General features: G+C 40.2%; 1 protein-coding gene and 1 pseudogene across 1 annotated transcript in view; both read right to left on the reverse strand.

Moving 5' to 3' along the window:
• Nucleotides 1–7,524: 7,524 nt before the first annotated feature.
• On the reverse strand, nucleotides 7,525–9,214 carry LOC100403446 (keratin, type II cytoskeletal 8 pseudogene; annotated as a pseudogene).
• Nucleotides 9,215–9,284: 70 nt separating this feature from the next.
• The window catches only part of ABCB5 (ATP binding cassette subfamily B member 5), a 118,735-nt gene continuing 103,007 nt past the window's right edge, over nucleotides 9,285–25,012 (reverse strand). The window contains exons 24-27 of the mRNA XM_035253686.3: nucleotides 21,198–21,395; nucleotides 18,978–19,184; nucleotides 12,652–12,798; nucleotides 9,285–10,741 (exon numbers count right to left, since the gene is read on the reverse strand). Coding sequence (XP_035109577.1) covers nucleotides 10,544–10,741; nucleotides 12,652–12,798; nucleotides 18,978–19,184; nucleotides 21,198–21,395 — 750 coding nt within the window. The 3' untranslated portion in view covers nucleotides 9,285–10,543. The remainder of the gene's footprint in view (nucleotides 10,742–12,651; nucleotides 12,799–18,977; nucleotides 19,185–21,197; nucleotides 21,396–25,012) is intronic.

Here is a 25,012-nt window from a genome sequence, read left to right on the forward strand (position 1 = left end):
TGTTTTACTACTTTTTTTTTTTCAGTTTCAACATTTGTAAGTCTGTCTTCGTTTTAGCACAATACAGCTATCAAGATTTTAAAAAATCTTGACTAAAGAGAGGAGTGATACATCAGCAAGTGGGTTGCAAATGGAACAAAAGAGTTTCCATAAACACCCTGAAAATAAAGATAGCAGGGATGATTCAACAGTGAAAGACAATCTATGTAGAAACCAGAGTCTAATCTCCCTGTACACTTTGGAGTGTTTTTCGGAAGGTGGAGAAGAATGAAGAATCACAGGGAAAATGTGTTAACTGCTGAAGCAGCTGTATTTCTAAGCCTTCCAAGCTATAATTGGGTTATGTACAAGATTTTTTTTTTCAGAGTGTAGGTGGGCACAAAAAAATTCAGTTTCATGTTAAAATAACCAAAGAAGAACTATGTACCTTTGTACTTTTGCAATGGAAGGAGGAGGCAAACAGCAAGTTACTTCTGTATGTACAAGAGTACCTTACTGCTTCCAGTTTTATCTTACAGGGATGATGAATTACCTGAGTGTGGCCTATGGAGTCAGATTTTTCTGCATTGAATCCTCATTCTGTCACTTGCTATTTGACCTTGTTAAGTTTCCTTAACTACCCAGTGCCTGTTTCCCCATGGTAAAAGTTGAATACCAATAGAGTGTATCTTTTGTCAGTAAATTAATACCTATATGGCTCAGCCACTTATTATAAGCTTGATATATGTGTGCTCAATAAATATGAATTTATTTTTAATAGTTCTAGCTTATTTCATATTATCTTTTTTTTTCTTTTTTTCTTTTGAGATAGAGTCTCGCTCTATGGCCCATTTGGAGTGCAGTGGTGCAATCTCAGCTTACTGCAACCTCCGCCTCCCGGGATGAAGTGATTCCCTTGCCTCAGCCTCCCGAGTAGCTGGGACTATAGGCATCCAGCATGCCTAGCTAATTTTTGTCTTTATAGTAGAGATGGAGTTTCAACATGTTGGCCAGGCTAGTCTTGAACTCCTGACCTCCAGTGATCCACGTGCCTTGGCCTCCCAAAGTGCTGGGATTATAGGTGTGAGCCACTGCACCCAGCATTTCACATTATCTTATTGTTACTACTAATTTTCTCTGCATTTCTCAGTATTCACATGGATTTCCTAGAGTTATTAATCAAACGCGTTGATCTTCTCTTTGTGACTTTGGAGGTTTCTTCTTCGTCATCTTTGGGAACCATGTTGACCATGCTCTGATTCTTGATGACCACCTCCCACTTCTCCTCTTTTCCTTTGGCCTCTCATGAAAACCAGGCTTTCTACCCTACCACCCCCCCCCCAACCTTTTTTTGGCTAATTTTTACTCATTAACTCATCTCTTCTCACAGAGACATAGCTCTAGGAAATTGGAGATTAAAGGAATTTATGAAGCTAATATAGACTAGGTGTAATTCTGTCTGATGTGGGGCTATAGGACAAGGAGTTTAAATTTAAATGTGTATCACTTTTTTTTTTTAGGTTTTCTGAGGATTTGAAGGTGGAGTATTTTTTACTTCCAGTTCTAAGCTAATTACTAGAGTGTATTAGTTTTTAAAAATTGCTTGAGTGTATTCAGATATTTAGTCTGTCTCCCTCCCTTCCTTCCTTCCATCCTTCCTTTTGGTTTCTTTTTGCTTCATTTCTTCAGAATGTTCTGGTAATTTAACAATTTCAACCATTTTCCTAAAATCCCTTCTTGACTTTTAACTGGGTAGAAAGTATTTAAGCCATGCATTGTTTTACTGTGATGTGGTAAAGTTGGTTAGAATAAATACCCCCATTCAAGCCGGACCTGTAATCCCAGCACTTTGGGAGGTCAAGGTGCGTGGATCACGAGGTCAGGAGTTTGAAACCAGCCTGGCCAACATGGCAAAAACCCATCTCTACTAAAAATACAAAAATTAGCTGGGCCTAGTGGTGTGCTCCTGTAGTGCAAGCTATTCAGTAGGCTGAGGCAGGAGAATCTCTTGAAGCCTGGAAGCAGAGGTTATGGTGAGCTGAGGTCTCACCACTGCACTCCAGCCTGGACAGAGCGAAACTCCATCTCAATAATAATAATAATAATAATAATAAGAAGAAGAAGTAATCCCCTCATTCAATAGCAAACTTTACGTGGCTCATAAATAATGGCATTTCATCATTTAAATCTAAAAAACACAGACTGGCTTATTAGAGTTTCCCTAAGTCTAAACTAAGAATGCAGCAGTGAATGTGTGCATTTATACTTTTAAACACCCAATTGTCTACCGTTGGGTTTTCTGAAATCTCGGTAAACTGACATCTTCTTTAAGCAGATACTCACACAGTTTAAAAAGAAAAACATTTTAGTAGGATTAAACTGAACCTTGATAATTAAGTGTAAGTCACTAAGGAAACATGCCTGGCAAGCTCGATTGCATTGGTGATGCTTCAGAATATTTCCATAGACATTCTAGTCAGAGTGCTATGCTTTTTTCTAAGAAGTGTGCCTCTTTTTCCATTTTTGTTGGCTTGAAATTCTCCTATTTCTACAAGGAGTGCAGGCTATCTAGAAGCTTCTGGAACTGGGAAAAGAACAAGGAACAGATTCTTCTCTAGAGCCTCTGAAAGGAATGACACCTTTGATTTTAGCCCAGAGAGACTGATTTTAAACTTTTGAGGTCCAGAGCTGTGAGGTAATAAATTTGTATTGTTTCATCACTATGTTTGTGATAATTTGTTACAGCAGCATCAGGAAGGTAATACAGGCTTCATCAGTGTGGTTTTGCTAAAAGGAGGCAAGTTGAGGTACTATTTGTAGACTTGATATACAATTTATAGACATTTGGTTGATCCATGCATTTTTTATAATTATGGTTTTTAAATGAGCTTTAAAATTTTTGGTAATTATTACAAATGACAGAGAAACAAATAAAGGCTTGAAAGCTACTATATACTCCAAACTCTCTATCCTCATTCCTCCATTTCTGATCTTCCCAGTTTCTTCTCTGGACTATTTCCAACCAATTTATGACTCCGCATCATAAACCCTCTTGGAATAAGAGCTCAGAACCAAAGCAATGAATACATAAGTTGACACCAACAAAGGAAATATTTTCATAGAGTAGGTCATATGTAACACTATGATATACTCTACTGACACATTGGGGAGGCTGCAAACCAGTTTATTAGCTATGACCTAAGCTGATTTATCATGAGAACATACCATAACTTGTTTTAAGGAGTGGCAATATATAAAATAAGTTGACTGGGTTAGTTATAAAACAGGTGTGATGTTGTTTTATTTTCACGGACATCTGTGTCATACCTTATCCTTGGCAAATTGTTTTTATTCCACTGGTATCCTCATTGGTGTTTCAATTATTTTAAGAATCACTGAGCAGCCCTCCTTCTTACAAAGGAAGGGTACTTTAAAGGACAAGATTTGACAGCTGAGAGCTACTGTAACAGCAGTCCCTAACCTTTTTGGCACCAGGACTGGTTTCCTGGAAGAGAATTTTTCCATGGATTGGGGAAGGGGGGCAGTAGTTTGGGGATGATTCATGTGCTTTTTTACATTTATTGTGTACTCTATTTCTATTATGATTACATTGTAACATAAAATAAAATATGCAAATCACCATAATGTAGGATCAGTGGGAGACCTGAGCTTGTTTTCCTGCATCTAGATGGTCCCATCTGGGGCTGATGGGAGACAATAACAGATCATCAGGCATTAGATTCTCATAAGAAGTGTGCAGATCTCTAGCATGTGCAGTTCACAGTTGGGTTAGTGCTCTTATGAGAATCTAATGCCAGCACTGATCTGACAGGAGGCAGAACTTAGGCAGTAATGTGAGCCAAAGAGAACGGCTGCTGTAAATACAGATAAAACTTCACTTGCTCACCCACTGCTCACCTCCTGCTGTGCAGCCTGGTTCCTAACAGGCCACAGATTAGTACTGGTCCTTGGTCTGGAGGTTGGGGACCCCTGCTGTAACACACTAACATTTACAGATAACTCTGCTGGATCTTGATCTCTCTGGACAGCTGCTTTCATTGTGTTTAGGATTTTCTAGGCCAGGTGTTTTGTTTTGTTTTCTTTTTTAAACTAATGTTTCATTCTTTCTTGTAGTCTCTTGTTTTATAACTATATCCAAGCCCAGAGGTAGAGGAGAAGCAAGGGGCACGGATGCTCAGACATTTTGGATTGAGGTCAGTCCAGGTAAGGAGCAGGCTGTGAGTCATGACCGGCAGAAATCAGTGTTTGCCTTAGACCGGAAGTCTTTGAAACTAGGGAATATGCCTTAATGTAGACAAAAGCCTTGTAGGAAATTAGACTCACAGTGTTTTAAAAGAAATCAGGCAATGTATGCTCAAATACCAAATCATTTTAAAATTAAATAGATTAAAGCAACTCACACTATGACAAAAGGCTAAAATTAATTACATCAAAATTAAACATTAATTTAACTAGAATTAAAATTGGCATCTGAATGGAAGAAAAAGTTTTTATGGACTTAAAGGAGCCTAGCCTAGAAGTAAAAACTGTTGAGTGTACCACCAGCGACTAATAATACTCATGACAGGAAGATGGTAATACGTGATTGTTGAAGCAAAACAACTGAAGCCCACCAGGTCATCTTTTCAGGAAATGTGTGCTCATCTTAGTATCAATAATGCCTTCCTGCCATGATTTTTGACTTTTCAAGCTCATTCACCTAGTATTTATTGAATATCTACTATATCCAAGGCACTATAAGAATACAACATGTCTTAAATTCACTGATTTGGTGCCTTGAATAATCTGGCATTCATTGCTTAAAGCGCTTTAGTAAATACCAAGTTGTAAACTGTACACCTAAGCATGTTATTATTTAATAATTAATTTGTAAGAGATTTAATGAGTGATTTAAAATGTAAAACTTATATTTAAATCTGTTGAAGTATGGACATAAAGATGGCAACAATAGACACTGGGGACTCCTACAGTGGGAAGGAGGGAGCCAAGGGTTGAAAAACTATCTATTGGGTACTATGCTCACTACCTGGGGGATGGGATCAATTGTATGCCAAACCTTAGCATCATGCAATATACCCATGTAAAAGGAACCTGTACGTGTACTTGTGAATCTAAAATGATAGTTAAAATTATAAAAATAAATAAATACATCTGCTGAAGTACTCTTTTGTTTATCAGTTTAGATAAAAATATCAATTCCTAATTCAGCTTTTCGGGGGGCCTAGGGATGGGAGGGGCCCGTGGGGGTGACAGAATCTTCCTCTGTCACCTAGACTGGAGTGCAGTGGCATGATCTCCTGTCACTGCACCCTCTGATTCCCAGATTCAAACAATTTTTCTGCCTCAACGTCCTGAATAGCTGGGACTATAAGCAAACATCACCACATCCCACTAATTTTTGTATGTGTAGTAGAGCCAGGGTTTCACCATGTTGACTAGTCTGGTCTCAAACTGGTGGCCTCAAGTGATCTGCCCGTCTTGGCCTCCCAAAAAGCGGGGATTGCAGGAGTGAAGCACCACACCTGGCCTAATTTAGCTTCTTTTTTGGCTATAGAATACCTTGCTTTAAGAAAAGTGTAGGACACAGGGCGAGGTGGCTCACGCCTGTAATCCCAATACATTGGGGACTTAGTGGGGTGGATCACTTGAGCCCAGAACTCAAGACCAGCCTGGGCAACATAGTAAAACCCTGTGTTTAAAATAAACGAAAACAAAAATTAGTCAGATGTGGTAGTGTAGGCCTGTAGTTTCAGCTATTTGGGAGGCTGAGGTAGGAGGATCTCTTGAACCCAGGAGGTCAAGGATGCAGTGAACTGAGATTGCACCGCTGCACTCTAGCCTGGGCAACAGAGCTAGAGTTTGCCAAAAAAAAGAAAAAAAAAGAAAAGAAAGAGAGTGCAAGAATTTAAAAGTGATGCCTATAATAACTGATAAAAATTGTTTTTTTTGTTTTTGAGATGGAGTTTCACTCTTGTTACCCAGGCTGGAGTGCAATGGCGCGATCTCGGCTCACTGCAACCTCCACCTCCTGCGTTCAGGCAATTCTCCAGCCTCCTGAGTAGCTGGGATTACAGGCATGCACCACCACGCCCAGCTAATTTTTTGTATTTTTAGTAGAGACGGAGTTTCACCATGTTGAACAGGATGGTCTCGATCTCTTGACCTTGTGATCCACCCGCCTCGGCCTCCCAAAGTGCTGGGATTACAGGCTTGAGCCACCGTGCCCGCCCCAACAATTGTTTTTAATAAAAGTAATATATTTTAAACACTTTAAGGACAGAACAGCAATTTTAAACCTTCAAATTGTGGCAGTCCCTAAAAAGTAGTTGGTCTCCACCTACTTTCTGCCTTCATCAGCTGATAACCTTACAAATCCTTGTAAACTCTTCAGGACCCCAATTCTCAGCATGGTTGCTTGGTCCAGTGCAGGCTGTGGTTTTATTGAAGAGAATGCTGCCTGTGAAGCATTCTTTAAACTCATTAGAAATAAAATGGGAATAAAAACTAGCAGGGCTATACATTAGAAAGGAATGTGTTTTACTGATATCTGTAAAGCATGGGATAGATGGGATAGATCCCATGGGATAGATGTTGATAGGTTCAAGGGTTAAGCAGGCATTATGGGTACAGTATTTGCCTCTTTAGAAGGGATTACAGAACTGGAGTCTGAGGTGCTCTTGCTCTGAGGTTTTGAGCATATCCATGCTATAGTTCTCTTTTCCTCTTCTCTACCCTACTCTGGGAAGAGAAGATACCAAGAACTCTATATCCATGCATAGCAAAATAAGGCAGTCAGTGCCAATCCGTCTAAACAATGCTTCTGGTTCTCAAGTCCCCAGTCTATTTTTTATTTTTATTTTTTTTGCGACAGGGTTTTGCTCTTCTTGCCCAGGCTGGAGTGCCGTGGAGCAATCTTGGCTCACTGCAACCTCCACCTCCTGGGTTCAAGCAATTCTCCTGGCTCAGCCTCCCAAGTAGCTGGGACTACAGGTGTGCGCCACCAAGCCCAGCTAATTTTTTATTTTTAGTAGAGATGGGTTTTGCCATGTTGGCCAGGATGGTCTTGATCTCCTGACATCATGATCCACGCACCTCAGCCTCCCAAAGGGCTAGGATTACAGGCGTGAGCCACTGTGTCCGGCCCCCAATCTTATTTTATTTTGCATTTTAAAGAAAGTGGCATAATATATCAATGGTTTTAATTTTTAAAATAAGATTTCAGTTATTTGTAGAGTGTACTTTAGAGGGGCTAGATATATGTGTAAATGGAAGAAAATACACTGAAGAATAAAGATAAAATCACCAGGTGACATTACATATTTAAGTAAATTGAAAATGTAACTCATTTTACCAATATTATTATTTGCACAGAACTTTTAAATCACTTACACAGTACAGATGATAAAGTATACATAACATTTAAGCAAATTATTTTATTATAGAGAAAGACTTTTTTTTTCCGAGCTAGCTGAGATTTTATTTTGGACCAAAAAAAAAAAAGCAGTTGAATTGTTTTGCAGCTGGAGGCATGGGCAAGGGGCGTCCCCAGGAGTAAACTCCCCGCCGGTGGGCTGAGGGCTAGGGCTGAGCGTCAGGTGGGTCTCCTGTTCCCTGCGCTCCCCTGCACAGCAACCTCCCTCCTGGGCTCTGGGGCGCCTCAGGAGGGGCAGGCTGGGAGGTGCTGTTGCAGCTGTTCACTTAGGCAGGACGTCAGAGGACTCGGACACCAGCCTCCCATCGCGGGTCTCAGTCTTCTTCACAACCACAGCCTTGGTGGAGCTGGTGCAGCTGATGAAGCTGGAGCCCATGACAGAGCCAAAGCTGGAGCTCAGGCCGTAGCTGAGGCCGGGGCTTGTGAGGCCCCCATAGGCAGAGCTCAGACCACCTGCATAGCCGCTGGTGGTCTTCGTGTGGATACTCATGTTCTGCATCCCGGACTCCAGCCGGCTCTCCTCACCCTCCAGTAGCTTGCGGTAGGTGGCGATCTCGATGTCCAGGGCCAGTTTGACATTCATCAGCTCCTGGTACTCACGCAGCTGCTTTGCCATGTCCTGCTTGGCCCGCTGCAGGGCGGCCTCCAGCTCCTGCTGCTTGGTATGAGCGTCCTTGAGTGCCTGCTCCCCGCGATGCTCAGCATCTCTAATGGCGGCCTCCAGGGAAGCCCTCTGGCCTTTGAGGCCCTCGATCTCAGCCTGGAGCCGGCTGATGTTCCGGTTCATCTCGGAGATCTCAGTCTTCGTACGCCGCAGGTTATCCCCGTGCTTCCCAGCCAGCGTCTACAACTCCTCATACTTGATCTGGTATAGCTCTCCGCCTCAGCCCGGCTGTGGTTGGCGATCTCCTCGTACTGCACCTTGACCTCAGTGATGATGCTGTCCATGTCCAGAGAGCGGCTGTTGTCCATGGACAGCACCACAGACGTGTCGGAGATCTGGGACTGCAGCTCCTGGATCTCCTCTTCATACAGCTGCCTGAGGAAGTTGATCTCGTCAGTCAGTCCTTCCAGGCGAGACTCCAGCTCTACCTTGTTCATGTAAGCTTCATCCACATCCTTCTTGATGAGGACAAATTGATTCTCCATCTCTGTACGCTTATTGATCTCTTCCTCATACTTGTTCTTGAAGTCCTCCACCAGCCCCTGCATGTTGCCAAGCTCCGCCTCCAGCTTCAGCTTCTCCTGGCCCAGAGTCTCCAGCTGCCGCCTCAGGTTGTTGATGTAGTTCTCAAACATGTCGTCCATGTTGCTCCTAGACGTTTTCTGCTGCTGCAGGAGGCTCCACTTGGTCTCCAGCATCTTGTTCTGCTGCTCCAGGAACCGCACCTTGTCGATGAAGGAAGCAAACTTGTTGTTGAGGGTCTTGATCTGCTCCTTCTCCTGGGTACGCACGGCCTGGATGTTGGGGTCCACATCCACCTTAATGGGGTTCAGCAGGCTCTTGTTGATGGTGACGGCGGTGATGCCTCCCATGCCTATGCCGCTGGCCCCAGAATAGCCTGCACCCAGGCCACCCCGGAAGCCACTACTGCTCACTCGGGAGAAGCTCAAGCGGGCACTGGGCCCACTCGTGAAGGAGCGGCTGCTGAAGGCCCCGGGCCAGAGGTGGACACCTTGTAGGACTTCTCGGTCACCCTGATGGACATGGTAGAGGCAGGAGTGGAGGCAGGCAGGCTGAACTAGGGAGAGATTCCAGAAGGAGCGGAGAAGCTGCTTCTTTGAGAAAGACTTTAAAAAATTTTCACCCACAATAAAAGTAGCTCTTATTTTTATTATTATTATTTTTTGAGATGGAGTCTAGCACTGTTGCTCAGGCTGAGTGCAGTGGTATGACCTCAGCTCACTGCAACCTCTGCCTCCTAGGTTCAAGCAATTCTAAGTAGCTGGGATTACAGGTGCCTGCTACAATGCCTGGCTAATTTTTCTATTTGTAGTAGAGACGGGATTTCACCATGTTTGCCAGGCTGGTCTCGATTTGTGACCTCAAGTGATCTGCATTCCTCGGCCTCCCAAATAGTGAGATTACAGGTGTGAGCCACCGCTCCCAGCCCAAAAGTAGCCCATTTTTTTTTTTTTTTTTGAGACAGAGTTTTGTTCTTGTTACCCAGGCTGGAGTGCAATGGCACGATCTCAGCTCACTGCAACCTCTGCCTCCTGGGTTTAAGCAATTCTCTCTCCTGCTTCAGCCTCCCAAGTAGCTGGGACTACAGGCGTGTGCCACCATGCCCAGCTAATTTTTGTATTTTTGGTAGAGACAGGGTTTCACCATGTTGACCAGGATGGTCTCGATCTCTTGACCTTGTGAGTAGCTCTTATTTTAAGTAGGTAACTGTGCATAATCAGGCAGGCCTGTGATTTATTCTGCCAAACCCAAAGCTTGGAATAATGAAGTCTTTAGGATGGCTCATGTGAGACAATTCACTTACTGGTGAAGTAGGAGATAGCTACCTAATTCTCCCAGAAATTTTATATCATAATCCTTTTTATTCCTTATACAACAATAAAATAGAAGAAAATTTTGAGAAATAATGAATACTTATTGAGAGAAATATTAAGAGATGTAATATGAGAAAAATCCCTATGATCTGGATAAAAGGGACTAGCACAAAATACTCTAATATATGCTGCAAAACAAAGTTCCTAGTGAAAGACACTCTCCCTGCAATACTATATCTTACACTCCCTTTGCTTAAAACCTTCAACATGGTAAACTGGATAATATTCCCCCTCAGAACATATTTCCAATTTTATAACAGAAGTTGATGGGAAAATAAATAAAAAATAACTACTTTACAAGCAAATGTGCTAGAATATTTTTATAAAGTGAGAGATAAAAACATTATTTCACTTATGTGAAATAAACACATTTTTGCTTCCTTTTAAAAGTCTGAAGGGCAGATGGTGTGTGAACAGAACATGTATGTACTTGAGTAGCATGATTCTAGGTATTGATATATATAATAAAAGAGATAAAAGCTTGCCAAGTAATTACTGAGTACTCCTTCTTTGCATTACACAAACATCAAAATATGCACTACCTCGACAGCATCACTGCACTGACTGTGCATTTACTAATTTAAAGTATATGTCTCGATTTCTCAGGAGCTCTTGATGAGTTCCTTGTTCCTTTATCTTTCCATTGTGCAGAACTACTATCAAATCTGCGTTCTGTATTGTGGAGAGTCTGTGAGTGACCACTAGGCATGTCCTCCCCGTCCTGGCTTTATCAAGGGCCTTCTGAACCACCTGGAAGAGAGAAAGACTTGTGATCACCAGTTTGAATTAGATGTTAGTAAACTTGCCTAAGTCAAATCAATTAAGATAATGTAATAACATTCTTTGCTTTATTTACTTGTCCCCAGAGGAATTGCCCTACTTGTAAAATATCTCCCTACTCAACAGAAGTCTGGAAGTCTAGAGAGATTAACTACAGATAAATTAAGTAAGACATTTGTGAGAATGAATAAAAATGAAATAGTTGTTTATATGTTAGTGGTGCTAAACGCAGTCAGGAAGTGGCATTTCTAAGTAGAATTATAGTAGTATTTCTACTGCAATTTCTTTGAGTAGTTCTAATACCACTCAAATTTCTACTGTTATTTCTTTGAGTAGTTCTAAACTGAACGTCAGGAAGTAGTATTTCTAAGTAGCATACCTAAGTAGAATTATCTAATTTATTTACCTAATTTTCTCACGTAGATTTTGTTTTGTTTTTGGTAGGTTTTAGCTGTAGAACTGTCCTGTTAACATAGCATCTCATTTCTATGTAGCATCAATGTGGTTATGATGCTATTTAGAAAGTGGGAGTGGAGGGTGAAAACCAATATTGTGGAATGTATGAAATATTCCCAAGATGGCTATTTCATTTAAATTCTTTCAGTAACCTCATACAATGATAGTATTTTTATTTTTCTGATAACTGAACTGAGGTTAGACCAAGGTCATACTGCTAGTAACTGATGAATTGAGGATTACAGCCCAGATATGTCTGATCCAAAAAGTTAATTGCTGTTTTTTTTTTCATAACACACTGTCACTTTGGGATTCAAGAATAGTATCATCTACAAGTAGGGATCATGTGGAGCCCATGCCTGGGCCTTTAGGGCAGATACCCTCCATTAGAATTTAGAAAAGTTACTTAATCTTTTTTTTTTTTTTTTTTGAGATGGAGTCTTCTTTTGTCACCCAGGCTGGAGTGCAATGGCGTGATCTGGGCTCACTGCAACCTCCGCCTCCTGGGTTCATCTCCTGCCTCAGCCTTCTGAGTAGCTGGGATTACAGGCATGTGCCACCATGCCCAGCTACTTTTTGCATTTTTAGTAGAGACGGAGTTTCACCATGTTGGTCAGGCTGGTCTCCAACTCCTGACCTCATGATCTGCCTGCCTTGGCCTCCCAAAGTGCTGGGATTACAACCGTGAGCCACTGTGCCCGGCCTTGAAAAGTTACTTAATCTTTTTAAACCTTAGTGTGCTAATCTGTACAATGGGCATGCTAATACAAGAATCTTATTCGTCATGTTGTGAGGACTGAGATAATAGCATGTAAAGCATAATCTTTAAATATTGATAATTATCATTTATTTAACCAATGTTCATTTACTAAATAAAAGCCTGCATATGCAAGAAACTCCTGGGGGATAAAGGACATAGCAAAATTAAACAGCCGAAGAAGCTTGCTGTGCAAGTATATTCTCATGTGTCCCTTTGTTTCCTTGTTTCTTGCTCCAACTAGGCTAAGTCTATAGAAGGTACTCGGAGAGTCTGATACTGCAGTGTAGATTACTCTTTTACCCATACAAACTACCTTATTAATTTGTTTGGCATCACTGTAATAATAGTAAAATTGAAAAGTTATTTTTCTTGGGCTCTTGCCTTGAATGGAATAACATTTCAAAAATTGGTCCACTTTTGATAATGAGACCATTTTGAGTGAGAAAACCTTCTGGAACATGAGATTCCCTCTGTCTCTACTCTCTCCCACCTCCCCACCACCTACTGACCTTTATGTAAAGGCCAAAGCCTTAATTAGAACTGGCGACCTTAGAACTGCAATTCTTTCCAGACCTTTGTTTTTCCAAACTTACCTTGGTTTCTTCCATGTTACTGCCTGCTCATATTTGGTATTATGTTCTGAGATAAAAGAAAATGATGTTACCTTCTCACTCTCATTATCAATGGCTGAAGTGGCCTCATCCAACAACAAAATTTTGGGTTTTTGGAGAAGAGCCCTTGCAATAGCCAGTCTTTGTTTCTGGCCGCCAGAAAGTTGCGTTCCCTTCAGTCCAACTTGTGTGTTGTATTTCTATTACAGGAGCATGCAATTAAGAAAGCAAGGCTTGGTTAGTTAAATTAGCATGGCAGCTGTGGGCGAGAACCATCTAAATATTTCAAATTTTGCTGCTCTTGAAAATTTGTGTCCTAACCAATGTTGAAATCTATTCTCGGGCTTTGTTGCAAATAAATGCTAAAGCAGCAGTAAACACTACCATCTCATTTACATATCCAGTCTGACCACGGACAGCAGACCTCTGCCATTATGCTTCTACAAAGAAAGTTTTCAAATTAAAGCATAAGAGAACATTATTGGCAAGAAACAAATTCATAGTAAATACAAATTCTTTTCTATTAAGTTACATTATCTACTATTTTCGGGTTAAAATGATTCACAGTATTAAAAACAACAAGGAAATTATAAGGTTTCTTCACTTTGGCTCTTGCTAATAAGCCTCTATGGGCACATCCTTACAGATGCTGTGATGGGATTCTCAGTGGTACATGCATCTTCCTGGAAATAAGTTAGGTCGGCATCTTGAAAGTCTATTCACCTTTTCAGGCCACAAAATAGTAATGGTGACATTTAGCATTTGACAGTGTTTCAATAGTTCCCCTGCTTACTAATAACCCAATTTCGCCAGTGTTTCCCTTCATGGAAGGGTAAAGAAAATTTCACCCAAATCTTGAGGCTATCATGGTCTTCTGAATCACAATTGGTCAGTTCAGTTGGGGTAAGCAGCTTATTGCCTGCTTTTTAGATTGTCCCATTGATTTAGCTTCCTTTCAAGGCTTCACATTGCTTTCTAGTGGCCCTTGGCACTTTTCTAAGAAACATAAGCCACTGGTACCCAGATAAGAATATGTAGATGGATCAGCTCCATTGCGAAAGCTGGTCTAAGTGTATAGGCGGAAAGATTAATCCTGTAGCAGCATTTCACATGCAGCATGTGATTCCTAGCTATTCATTTTGTGTTGGTAACCTAGAGAAGCTTGAGGGAATTGCCTTTCCACATCTGACTGCTTTCAGGAAGTGCATTTTGGGCAGAGTGGGTGTCTCGAACCTGTGGTATAACCTTATAACAAAATATGTCCACATCATCTCAAAGCTTACTTTTCAACTTAACATGCACAGGCGCTTGTTTTATATCAAACAATGGATGTCTGAATTACTAAAGCCCAGGAAACATATCTTCCCCGAAGTGAATGGTCTACAAAGAACACAGACTTTCACTATTTTCTCTGATTTATCTGACTAGTAGGCCTTGGGCCCCTTCCTCCTAAAATGCATTTTGTTAAATTCGGAACCATAGATGAAACTGTGTCTGTCATTCATTTCCAAACACTGCAAAGTTTGCATTTAAATGACGGGATTAAATCTTAAACTAAAAATTGGGAAGGGAGGTGGGAATGATAATGAGCTTGTAGCTCTTTCTGCCAGCCTAGCTTAAATTGTACATGAATTCTTCTAGGGCAGCTGAAAAAGATACAAAAACGACTTTAGAAATCACTTTGCATTTTTTGGCCTTCTCTAGATGGTAGGAGAGTGTAAGTTTAAAGAACATATTGGATGAAAACTAAATTCAGATGTTTTGCCTGCTGTTAAGCAGAACAGATTACAAATATGGATATACACATTGTCTCAATAGCCACCTAAAACATTTGCATATATTTAAACTGAAGATTTTTTACATTTGTTTTTTCATGAAGAATCACAGAGTTCCTCTCCAACTGAAAATCTGAATCAGTTTGCTGGCAATTACTGGGATGCTGAGTGCCCTGAAATTACCTCTTTTATGAGACACTCAAGGGGAAATGGCTCCTTAATACGAACCTGGATCGAAAAGTCAGTTATGTCCTGGAGGGAACACCGAAGTCTAATCATAAAGCAACTGCATTCTGGAGAATCTCTGCAGGACCTGGGTTGGACTTTAGGGTTGGTTGGTGGTCGAAGTACTACTGAAGGATGTGGCTTGACTGAGAGCTGCCACTGGGTGACATTGTGAGGATTAGGAGAGAACCACACCTGGTGTGTCTTAGAGGATCCTTTCCATTAAGGCAGTGTTGCTTCCAGGACTCTCCTATGCCCCAGGCCTGTATTTCCAAATGCCTGTGGGATATTTCTATTAGATATGCTGTAGCTGCATTACATTACACTCAGCATGTTCTAAGGTGACTCCTTGCTCTGCACCCTCCTGGTTTGAGCTGTCACACAGATCCACACTCCCTTACCGAAACTCTTAGAGTTATGTGTATTTAAGAATTCCGGTTTTTTTCAACCTTAGAAGAAAAAATTACATATATTATGTATATACTATATATTATCTATATCTAATAGATAATATATTATTTAACACCCCATCCAGAAGGATCTGGGGAAGCAACTGGTAATCAAATACATGAATTTTGAAAAGTTGTGTTTGATTTTTTATTCTAAGTGGGATAAATATAAATAAAGGACTATATTATATCCTTACATCATTTAGCCACCAAATGAATTTTCATCAAACACACACAATTTGTGTGTGTGTGAATGTGTGTGTGTGCGCAGGGGGAAGCCTATTTTTGTGTTTTATTCTGTGACTCTGCTCAGTGTATTGTACATTCCCTTGCTCACTTTCCAAAGACAATCTTGAGCCAAGTCCTGTTAATTCTTAAAATATCTTTTAAATCAATTTTCTTGTTTTGGTTTATTTTATAATTGTTATTGTAGACCTTTAAAAACCTCTCCTGGAAATAGCTCCTAACTGACCTCTCAAGCTCCCTGTGTCTTTGTGACAAAAAGGAAGGTAGAGAATGTAAATTTTGAGGGCGCAGGACATGGCAGATGGGTCAATCCACAAAGTTTGTAGTAAAGGTAAAAGAAATCCTCAGAAAGCAAAGTGTGACACAACTTCAATTTGCTAAATAATTCTTGGAGAGGATTAAAATGAATAATATCTTAATGTGTCTTATGTGAATACTTTTTTCCTATGCCTATTTTCCATATGGGTATATATTTTATGCTTACTGAGTGTTACTCGGAAAGCTGAACTTCCCTCACTTTTGCTCCACCATTTTCACACTGCCACTGTGGCCATATATTCGGAGCGGATGCTGGGCTCCCCTTATTTGCTTGAGAAAATTGTTATTTTTTTCTTTTTGGAGATGGAATCTCACTCTTGTTGTCCAGGATGGAGTGCAATGGCATGATCTTGGCTCACTGCAACCTCTGCCTCCTGGATGCAAGTGATACTCCTGCCTCAGCCTCCCGAGTAGCTGGGATTACAGGCATGTGCCATCATGCTTGGCTAATTTTTGTATTATCAGTAGAGATGGGGTTTCACCATGTTGGCCAAGCTGTTCTCTATCTCCTGACCTCAGGTGATCTGCCCTCCTTGGCCTTTCAAAGTGCTGGGATTACAGGTGTGAACCACCATATTCAGTCTAGAAAATTAATTCTATCAAAAAAAAGTGCAACAGATTACAAGGTTCATGTTCACCTTTCTTCCCTAAAAACCTAGGTGTGAGCTATAACATGTTTCTGAGTGTCACTCCGAGTACACCAATGCCATGCTCCGTGTTTGTGGTGGTTGCTTTGGACTGCTGAAGGGAGGAGCAAGGGCACCTTTGTTCCCATCTCTGAAACCCTAATACCACCGTGGTTACGAACCCCTCCCTCCCTTCAGCGTAGCACAAAGAATCCAGGTTCAAATGCTGAGTTTCTATACTTTTTAAGAAAGTTATCGAAATTCTGTATCTGTGAAATGGGGGTAGTTACAGCATCCTTGTTGTACTGTGGTGGAAATTTAGCTTAGTTCTTGGTTCCCGGAAGTGCTGGGAAATGCATGTCTGGTTTTGTCTCTTCCTTTTTCCCAACCAACTGAGCATAAGAGGGCAGCTTTTATACTAACCAAAGGCATTTAATAATATGTCATTTTTCTAGGGATTATCTGATTAAAAAATTTTCAATGATTTTATTTTGATACCAGGTTTTCTTATAATTCTACATGTTTTGGGGGGAACAATGACATGAAGGTAAATTAAAGTTAAAATTTAAAACACTGAAAAATAAGCTACTTTTTAAAAAATGTTAACAAGAAATAACATCTTAGTTTTCAAAGTCTGTTATGAAAAGTTAGCACAATGGATCTTTGCAGCATGTAGTTTTGGGTAAATGTGAGAACTGATACAATAGATAGAAGATAATAAACAATTTTTTTTTTTGAGACAGTCTTGCTCTGTCGCCTAGGCTGGAGTGCAGTGGCACAATTTCACTCATTGCAACCTCTGCCTCCTGGATTCAAGTGATTCTCATGCCTCAGTCTCCCAAGTAGCTGGTATTACATATAATAAACAATTTAAGACTGAAAGCTAGGCCTGGTGTGGTGGCGTATGCCTGTAATTCCAGAACTTTGGGAAGCCAAGGTGGGTGGAATTGCTTGAGCCCAGGAGCTTGAGTCCAGCCTGAGCAACATGGTAAAACCCCATCTCTACAAAAAACACAAAAATTAGCCAGACGTGGTGACATGTGCCTGTGATCCCAGCTATTCACAAAGGTCAGGTAAACCTGGGAGGTCAAGTCTGTCATGAACCAAGAACACACCACTGCACTCCAGCCTGGTGACAGAGTGAGACCTTGTCTCAAAGAAAAAAAAAGAATAAAAGTTAAATGGTACAAATATCAATTGGGCAGCATTTCACAATACATAAAGCAAACTATCAAGATTATGCAGATAGTAATGTGACCACAAATTAACAATGCAGTGAGTGTCGTGATTAAATAGGAAGTTCATTGAAAGCTATTCACAGCATCACTGTATTTATTTAAAAAACGTGAATCCTTCCATACATTTAGTACTGCAAACCTTTACTGGAATAAGGGAGATTGTATTAATGGCCTGTTTCTAAATGTAGGCACCATGTTGTATGGAGAAGAGCTGGTAAGGGAAGGAGTATAAAATAGAGTATAGTGACTATTGGCCTCCACCAAAGAACAGGGCTCTAGGTGATTAGTGTTTGATATATTGGTTGTTAAACTTTACTATTTCCTTTTAAAGAGAGATAGAAACTTAGTTGATAAAAATCACATGTAAAAATTTGCCTTTGCATGAAAGTATCTCTATTTTAATTTAATTGTGTGTGTGTGTGTGTAGATATAAACACTCAGATATTATAAGCACTTAAAGTTACAATTATTCCTGTCTGTGCACTATTTTTGGATTTGTATCAATGCTTGCTCTTGAAACATTGTTCAAGAGCATTGATACATTGATACATACAAGAGCATTGATAGAAAAGCATTGATACATGGACTTTTCTGAGATTTTGTGCCAGTTGTCACAGCCGATACAGACATCAAAGTGATAAAATGGCAGGCAAGGATCTTATACTCTAGAAGGGAAGGGAAATGCTAAACAAATAACTAAGTGCTCAGGGTAATTTTCAGACTGTGATATGTGCCCTGAAGACAAAGCGATAGGGGATAGGAGTCATGGGGACTTTTCAAAATAGGATGCCTAAGGGAGGCCTCTGCAAAGGTAACATTTGAAAGGGCTTGAAAGTTAAGGCACTACTATGGCAAAAGCCAAAAGAAGGGAGGTGTAGGCTGCAGAAACAGCAAATGCAAATGCCCTGAGGTGGGGAGCAAGTTGGCCTGTTCGTGAGACAGGAGAGACCAGCTCAGCTGCAGCAAAGTGACCGCGTGGTGAGGATGTTGCTGGGGAAACAGCAGGGCCAGATCACAGAGGCTTCAGTAGCCCCTCCATATGCAGCATCTGGGCTTTATTCTAAGTGCACAGGGGAGCCATGATGCAGTTGTAAGCAGGGGACAGACAGGGTCTAATTTGTTTTTAAAAGATCCCCCTGATTGCTGTGAGGAAGGAAAATGTTCAAGGAGCAAGACTGGAAGGCAGATGAAGAGGCTACTGCAGTGGTGGGGCAGGTTCTAGTGTGGACCAGCCACAGCATAGATGGACAGACGGCAAAGAACAAAATGTGAAAGTTAATCCAGTGAATATTAATACATTTTGCTTTTGGAAAAAATAGTCACATGAAAATCTCAAACTTGACTTTTCACATCTGACTTTATGTTTTACATAGAACTTTACATTCTGGAAATAAATCAATTGTATAATCCAAGAAATTCATAAAAAAACAACCGCGTAGGCCCAGTGGCTACTTAGGCTTATTTGGCAGCTTTGTAATTGAAGATTTCAGAGATTTTCTTACCTCAGGGAGACCTTCAATAAAAGAATGGATATTTGCTGCATTTGCTGCTTCTTTGATCTCATCTAATGGCACCACACGGCTGTTGTCACCATAGGCGATGTTCTCGGCGATGCTGCAGTTGAAGAGCACAGGCTCTTGAGAAACGATTGCTATTTGGGAACGGAGCCACTGTACATTCAGTTCTTTTGCATCCACGCCATCAAACAGCTGCCAAAAGCAGAATGCAGAATGGTGTGTTACGATCACCCACTGTATCATGTTACAGTTCACTGTATTCAAACACACACAAATCATAACAAGAAGGATAGGAATTCAAGCTATTTCGAAGTATAAGGTTACCCAAGGAAGGCTCATAAATCATATGTTATATAGAAGCAACAGCATGTAACTCATTACTGCCCCCTCCACTGTAACAGGACCTGACTTTCTGAAAGCCCAGTGATCAAAGTAGGTGGAGAGGATAGAGTACTTCACGTATAAAGGTGTGTCATCTTGCCCACAGCCACGTTTACTCACATGAATAGATCATAACCCTCAACTCGTGTTTGATGAGCATGCTCACTATGTGAGGGGGACTCTTCTGGTACTGGGGAAATAATGGTCAGTAAAAGAAGGCTCATACCCTTTTGCAGCCTGTATTTTAGCAGAGAGGCATGCAACAAACACATGAACAAATAACTCAATAAACTCAGAAGAGGAAAGTACTCTGAAGACAGGGTAACAGGGTAAAGGGACTGAGGCAGCGGGGAGGGTATGGAGAGGCATGAGAAAGGGATTGGCCTAGAAGGCCTTAAGGAAAGGACATTCAGACTGAGACATGAACGGTGAGAGGGAGCCTACAAGGAAGTTAAGAGTGCGGACATTCTGGGCAGGGCAATAGTAAAAGAAAGGTTCATTAAAAAAAACCCTAAAGTGCAATAAAATATTAAAAAAGAAAGAAAGAAAGGTTCATAGGTGTGTTTAAAGAACACAAGGAGACTTTGGGAGGCTGAGGTGGGCGGATCACTTGAGGCCAAGAGTTCAAGACCAGCCTGGTTAACATGGCCAAACCCTGTCTCTACAATAAATACAAAAATTAACCAGGCTTGGTGTCACTGACATGTGCCTGTAATCGCAGCTACTACTCGGGAGCCTGGAGCGTGAGAATCGCATGACCCCAAGAGGCAGGGGTTGCAGTGAGCTGAGATTTCGCCACTGCACTCCAGCCTGGGCGACAGAGCAAGACTCTGTCTCAACACACACACACACATGCACACATACACAGAGAAAAAGCACAGTGCACGATGAGGTGGGCAATAGTATGAGAGGAGCTTGGAGTGGGAGGTAGGGGCCAGGACTTGAAGGACCCTGATTGATGGCAGGGACTCTGGTATATTCTAACTGTGGTGGGTTTAGAGGAGGGAGTGTGCTATGCTATGTGTGAATAGATGAGTGTCGCCTAGTTCACGGGATCCCTTTAGGACAACTCTGTGCTGCAAATACTCATTAAGAATATGTAAGGGTGAAAAGACTGTACATTGCAGGAGAATGAGGACTAACGTGACAGTTTGAGTTTTAGGAACTTTTTAGTAGGGAAAAAAGGCAGGACCGGAAGCTTCATGTGGGTGTGCTGATGTGGTGGTTGTGGGAAGGAGGGGAGGACAAGATAATGAGAAATCCACAATATAAGGTATAGTAAGACAAGTGCCAGGTAAGAAAAACAATCCTTAGGTTTGAAAGATGGAGAGATTACATCATTTTAGAGATTAGAGGCATGACTTCATGGAGCTGATTCAAATAAGCCTTAATCATGCATAAAGTTTGGACGGTTGGGAGGTGGGGATGAGCAGTGAGAAAGCAGAAGCCTGAATTAAGGAGGTGGAGGACGCTGTTCTCTCTGTCTGAAATAAACCAGAACAGAATATGGGGCCACGATGTGAACATTACACCTACCCTCCAGCACCCACTTTCTAAAGTAATTCCATGGCTAAGATAAACATTTCTGCTACCAGAATGGTTGAATAATCTTTGGATCTTTGTACTTCACTTCAAAGTCCTAACCATCATTTTTGTGATTGGTTTGCTTGTCCTCTTAGTTAAGAGTTGAGATAGAGATTTTTTTTCTTTTTAACTTCTGCATTGTTTGCCCCACCCAAACCAGTGGGGTTTCTTAAGCCCTAGTGAATGTTTAAGAATAGGACTGCTAACTCCCAGAGTAGGTGTGTTTCAGTTCAGTCTTACCACTTGTCCTTGCACGGGATCATAAAATCTCTGCAGAAGTTGAACAGAAGTGCTTTTCCCACAGCCGCTGGTCCCCACAAATGCTACTGTCTTTCCTTGCTCAATAGTGAGGGATAAGCCATGGAGGATGAAAACATCTGGGCGACATGGGTAGAAGAAAGAGACTTCTCGAAACTCTAAATTCCCTTCACATGTGTCCTGTGAAAGGAAGTTGACAGAGTTGAGAAGAGTGACTTGGGAAGGCTGTAACACATTGTAGCATACTGGCTAAATGCTTTTTGAAAACTGCATGTTTCCATAGCCCGTTTAATTTTAAACATGTATGCGTCTCTGTAGAGCTGTTGACTGCAAGTGGGTTTCTGTCACTTTTGTTTATATTTTTTTGTGTCTGTGTTTCTTGTTATTCTTACTACTGGACATCACCAAGTTTCTAAAAACTATTTGCTTCCTTCCACTTTGCTGCACAGACAGTTCCTTTCCACAGTTAGTTGTTTGAACAGCTTATCTGAGTGATACATTTTTTAAAAAATTTGGTTTGTGCTTTACAAGACTTTATTGCTTAATTCAGAAGAGCTGGGGTTCTTGTAAACCATAAGTGTAAGTGTTATTTTTGTAAATCAGGCCATGTTTTATAGTGAAAATATTTTTATTTTATTTGGCAGTGTCTAGCTCTGTCACCGAGGCTGTAAGGTAGTGGTGTGATCTCGGCTCACTGCCACCTCCACATCCCAGGCTCAAGCCAACTTCCAACCTCAGCCTCCAGAGTAGCTGGGCCCACTGGCCTGTACCACCACACCCAGACAATTCTGTTTTTATTTATTTATTTATTGAGACAGAGTTTTGCTCTTGTTGCCCAGGCTGGAGTGCAATGGTGTGATCTCTGCTCACCCCAACCTCCACCTCTTGGGTTCAAGTGATTCTTCTGCCTCAGCCTCCCAAGTAGCTGGGACTACTACTACATACCACCACGCCCAGCTAATTTTTGTATATTTAGTAGAGATGGGGTTTCACCATGTTGACCAGGATGGTCTTGATCTTTTGACCTCGTGATCTGCCTGCCTTGGACTCCCAAAGTGCTGGGATTACAGGTGTGAGCCACCACGCCCAGCCCTATCTTTATTTTCAATTGACAATTATTTGGTAGTGACTTTTGCCCAAACATTTAGTTTTCTCTCTATGCATCAATCTCTTTACTGGTTAATGATTTCTACACCAATAATTATCTACAGCAGGATATTTTAAAAAGACTTTCCAGAGCTATCACTAAATGATTAACTTTCTGTTTATATATTTGGTTCATAAGATTTTAAGTTCTTTTGAACTTTGTGTTTGTCTCAATTGCATTTTAAGTCTTATTAATTTTTGTTGTTAGAGTAAGCATCAACTAAGAGAGAGTAAGTGGATTTGTGTGTGTGTGTGTGTGTGTGTGTGGTAGTGATGCCCGGATTTTAAAACACATCCTTACAGTCATGTTTACTAGTCATGTTCGACCCATTCTGACCATCATATAGGCAAGAAGCAGGGGCAGGTAGGGGTGAGGAGCACCAAAAAAAAAAAATTGATGATATTTTCTTGTTAAAGGAATTAAGTGTTAAGATGTGGTTAAGAGATCTAGAAAAAAAAATAAAGGATATTTGGCAAAATTTAAGAGTAGTGTAGTACCAGTTTATTTTAGCTTACTCAATATTTTCCATTTGCCTCCTACAACACGAGTATTATTTATATAACAAGGGTTTTTATTTATTTATTTATTTTAAAATTTTTTTCTGGTGTACTTCCTTCTCTACATTTGTATAAAAAAGGTTTTAAGCAACCCAGAATAGTATAGAAACATGAAGAATTCAATTATTTATGTGTATGCTCTAGTATGTATTTTGTATAATAGCTCATAGAGGTATTCTAAAAAACTTCTAAACTTTGATACATTTATAATTTGTTCTTACTATTTTAAATGGCATTTAATATGAAAAACTTCAAATGTGTAAAAATAGAGAGAAAAATATAGTGGATGGCCCATATGCCTATCACCCAGCTTCACTTTCAATATTTGCCATTTCATTTGATTGACCAGATTATATTTTTTATTATTGTTTGTTTATTTAAGACAGCTTTTCACTCTGTTGCCCAGGCTGGAGTACAGTGGCGGGATCTTGGCTCACTGCAACCTCCACCTCCCAGGTTCAAGTGATTCTCCTGCCTCAGCTTCCTGAGTAGCTGGGACTATAGGCTCATGTCACCACACCCAGCTAATTTTTGTATTTTTAGTAGAGTCAAGGTTTCACCGTGTTAACCAGGCTGGTCTTGAACTCCTGACCTCACGTGATTCACCCACCTTGCCCTCCCAAAGTCCTGGCATAAGCCATCGCCCCAATCTTAATTTAAAAAACATAAAGAGAGCTATTCAGAAACATTTACATATTAAGTAAAATAAAGATTAAATACATAAATTTTATAGTCTTTATAAGAGATACTTCCAAAGTTTATGCATGCCTATAGTTCTGTAAGGACATAGATCAGTGAGATACTCAGTTCCTCTATTATAATCTGCAAAAAGAAATAAGAGTAGCAATACTGTTATACATATAAATCTTAAAATTAAAAAAATAGCTTCTTACACCTTTTACTTTCCAAAAGACATAAAAAAAATCTTATTTTGACTGTGACATATCTTTGAAGCATTCAATTTCCAGATCTTTTCATTTCTGTCACTAACAAGCATTCTTTTTAATAATTGTGTAGCTCTTGTAACGCTGTTTTATTATTTATTTATTTTTTTTAGACGGAGTTTCGGTCATTACCCAGGCTGGAGTGCAATGGTGTGATCTCAGCTCACCGCAACCTCCGCCTCCTGGGTTCAGGCAATTCTCCTGCCTCAGCCTCCTGAGTAGCTGTGATTACAGGCACGCGCCACCGTGCCCAGCTAATTTTTTGTATTTTTAGTAGAGATCAGGTTTCACCATGTTGACCAGGATGGTCTCGATCTCTTGATTTCGTAATCCACCCGCCTCGGCCTCCCAAAGTGCTGGGATTACAGGCGTGAGCCACCGCGCCCGGCCAACGCTGTTTTATTTTAAACTGTCATACATATAAATCTACTATTAAAATTCTAGAGGGAAAAAATTATAAATTAAAAAATTTAAGTATGTACCTAATGACTATTTTTATTTTAAAAATTAAAATGTCTAGAAAGGTTCTAAAACTGAATATATATTTAATGTATAAGGCTATTATTGAGAGGCTTATTTTGAAATTAAACAGCTTATCTATTACTTCTCTTTTAATATTCACAGTCTTTTAGAGTTTGAAGCTATATTTATTTGTGTGTCAATTTAATAGGTATACTTTCCTTTTTTCCCTCTTTATGTTTGTAAATATAGTTTTCATGAAAAACAGTGTCGGAAGCAGCAGAACATTATTTACTTTGTGTATATGAGCAGAGAAAAAAAAACCAAATACACCTTAATACAAATCTTCACCCCAGATCAAAACTTTTCCTATCTAAATAAAATTCAGTATAAGAATCAACCCTGTTTTTCAAGAACATTCTCATAGCATCAGGCATACAAATTAAAAGCATATATTTTAAAATATGAAATATAAATTGCAGTAGTAGAGGTAAAAATTTGATTAAGACAAGACACTTTTTCCCCATTTGTAGCCATAAAGTTATTTTATACACTTTTAACTCTTTATGTTACTATGACATTATCTTTTGCAGAGTTTTCCAAAGAATGCCTTCATTTAAGAAGTAAACATTTATTTTTACTTTATTTTTAAAAAAATATTTTAAAAAAACATTATTTTTAAATTTATAT

Source organism: Callithrix jacchus, chromosome 11 (assembly GCF_049354715.1).
Source record: "Callithrix jacchus isolate 240 chromosome 11, calJac240_pri, whole genome shotgun sequence".
Classification (NCBI taxonomy): Eukaryota; Metazoa; Chordata; class Mammalia; order Primates; family Cebidae; genus Callithrix; species Callithrix jacchus.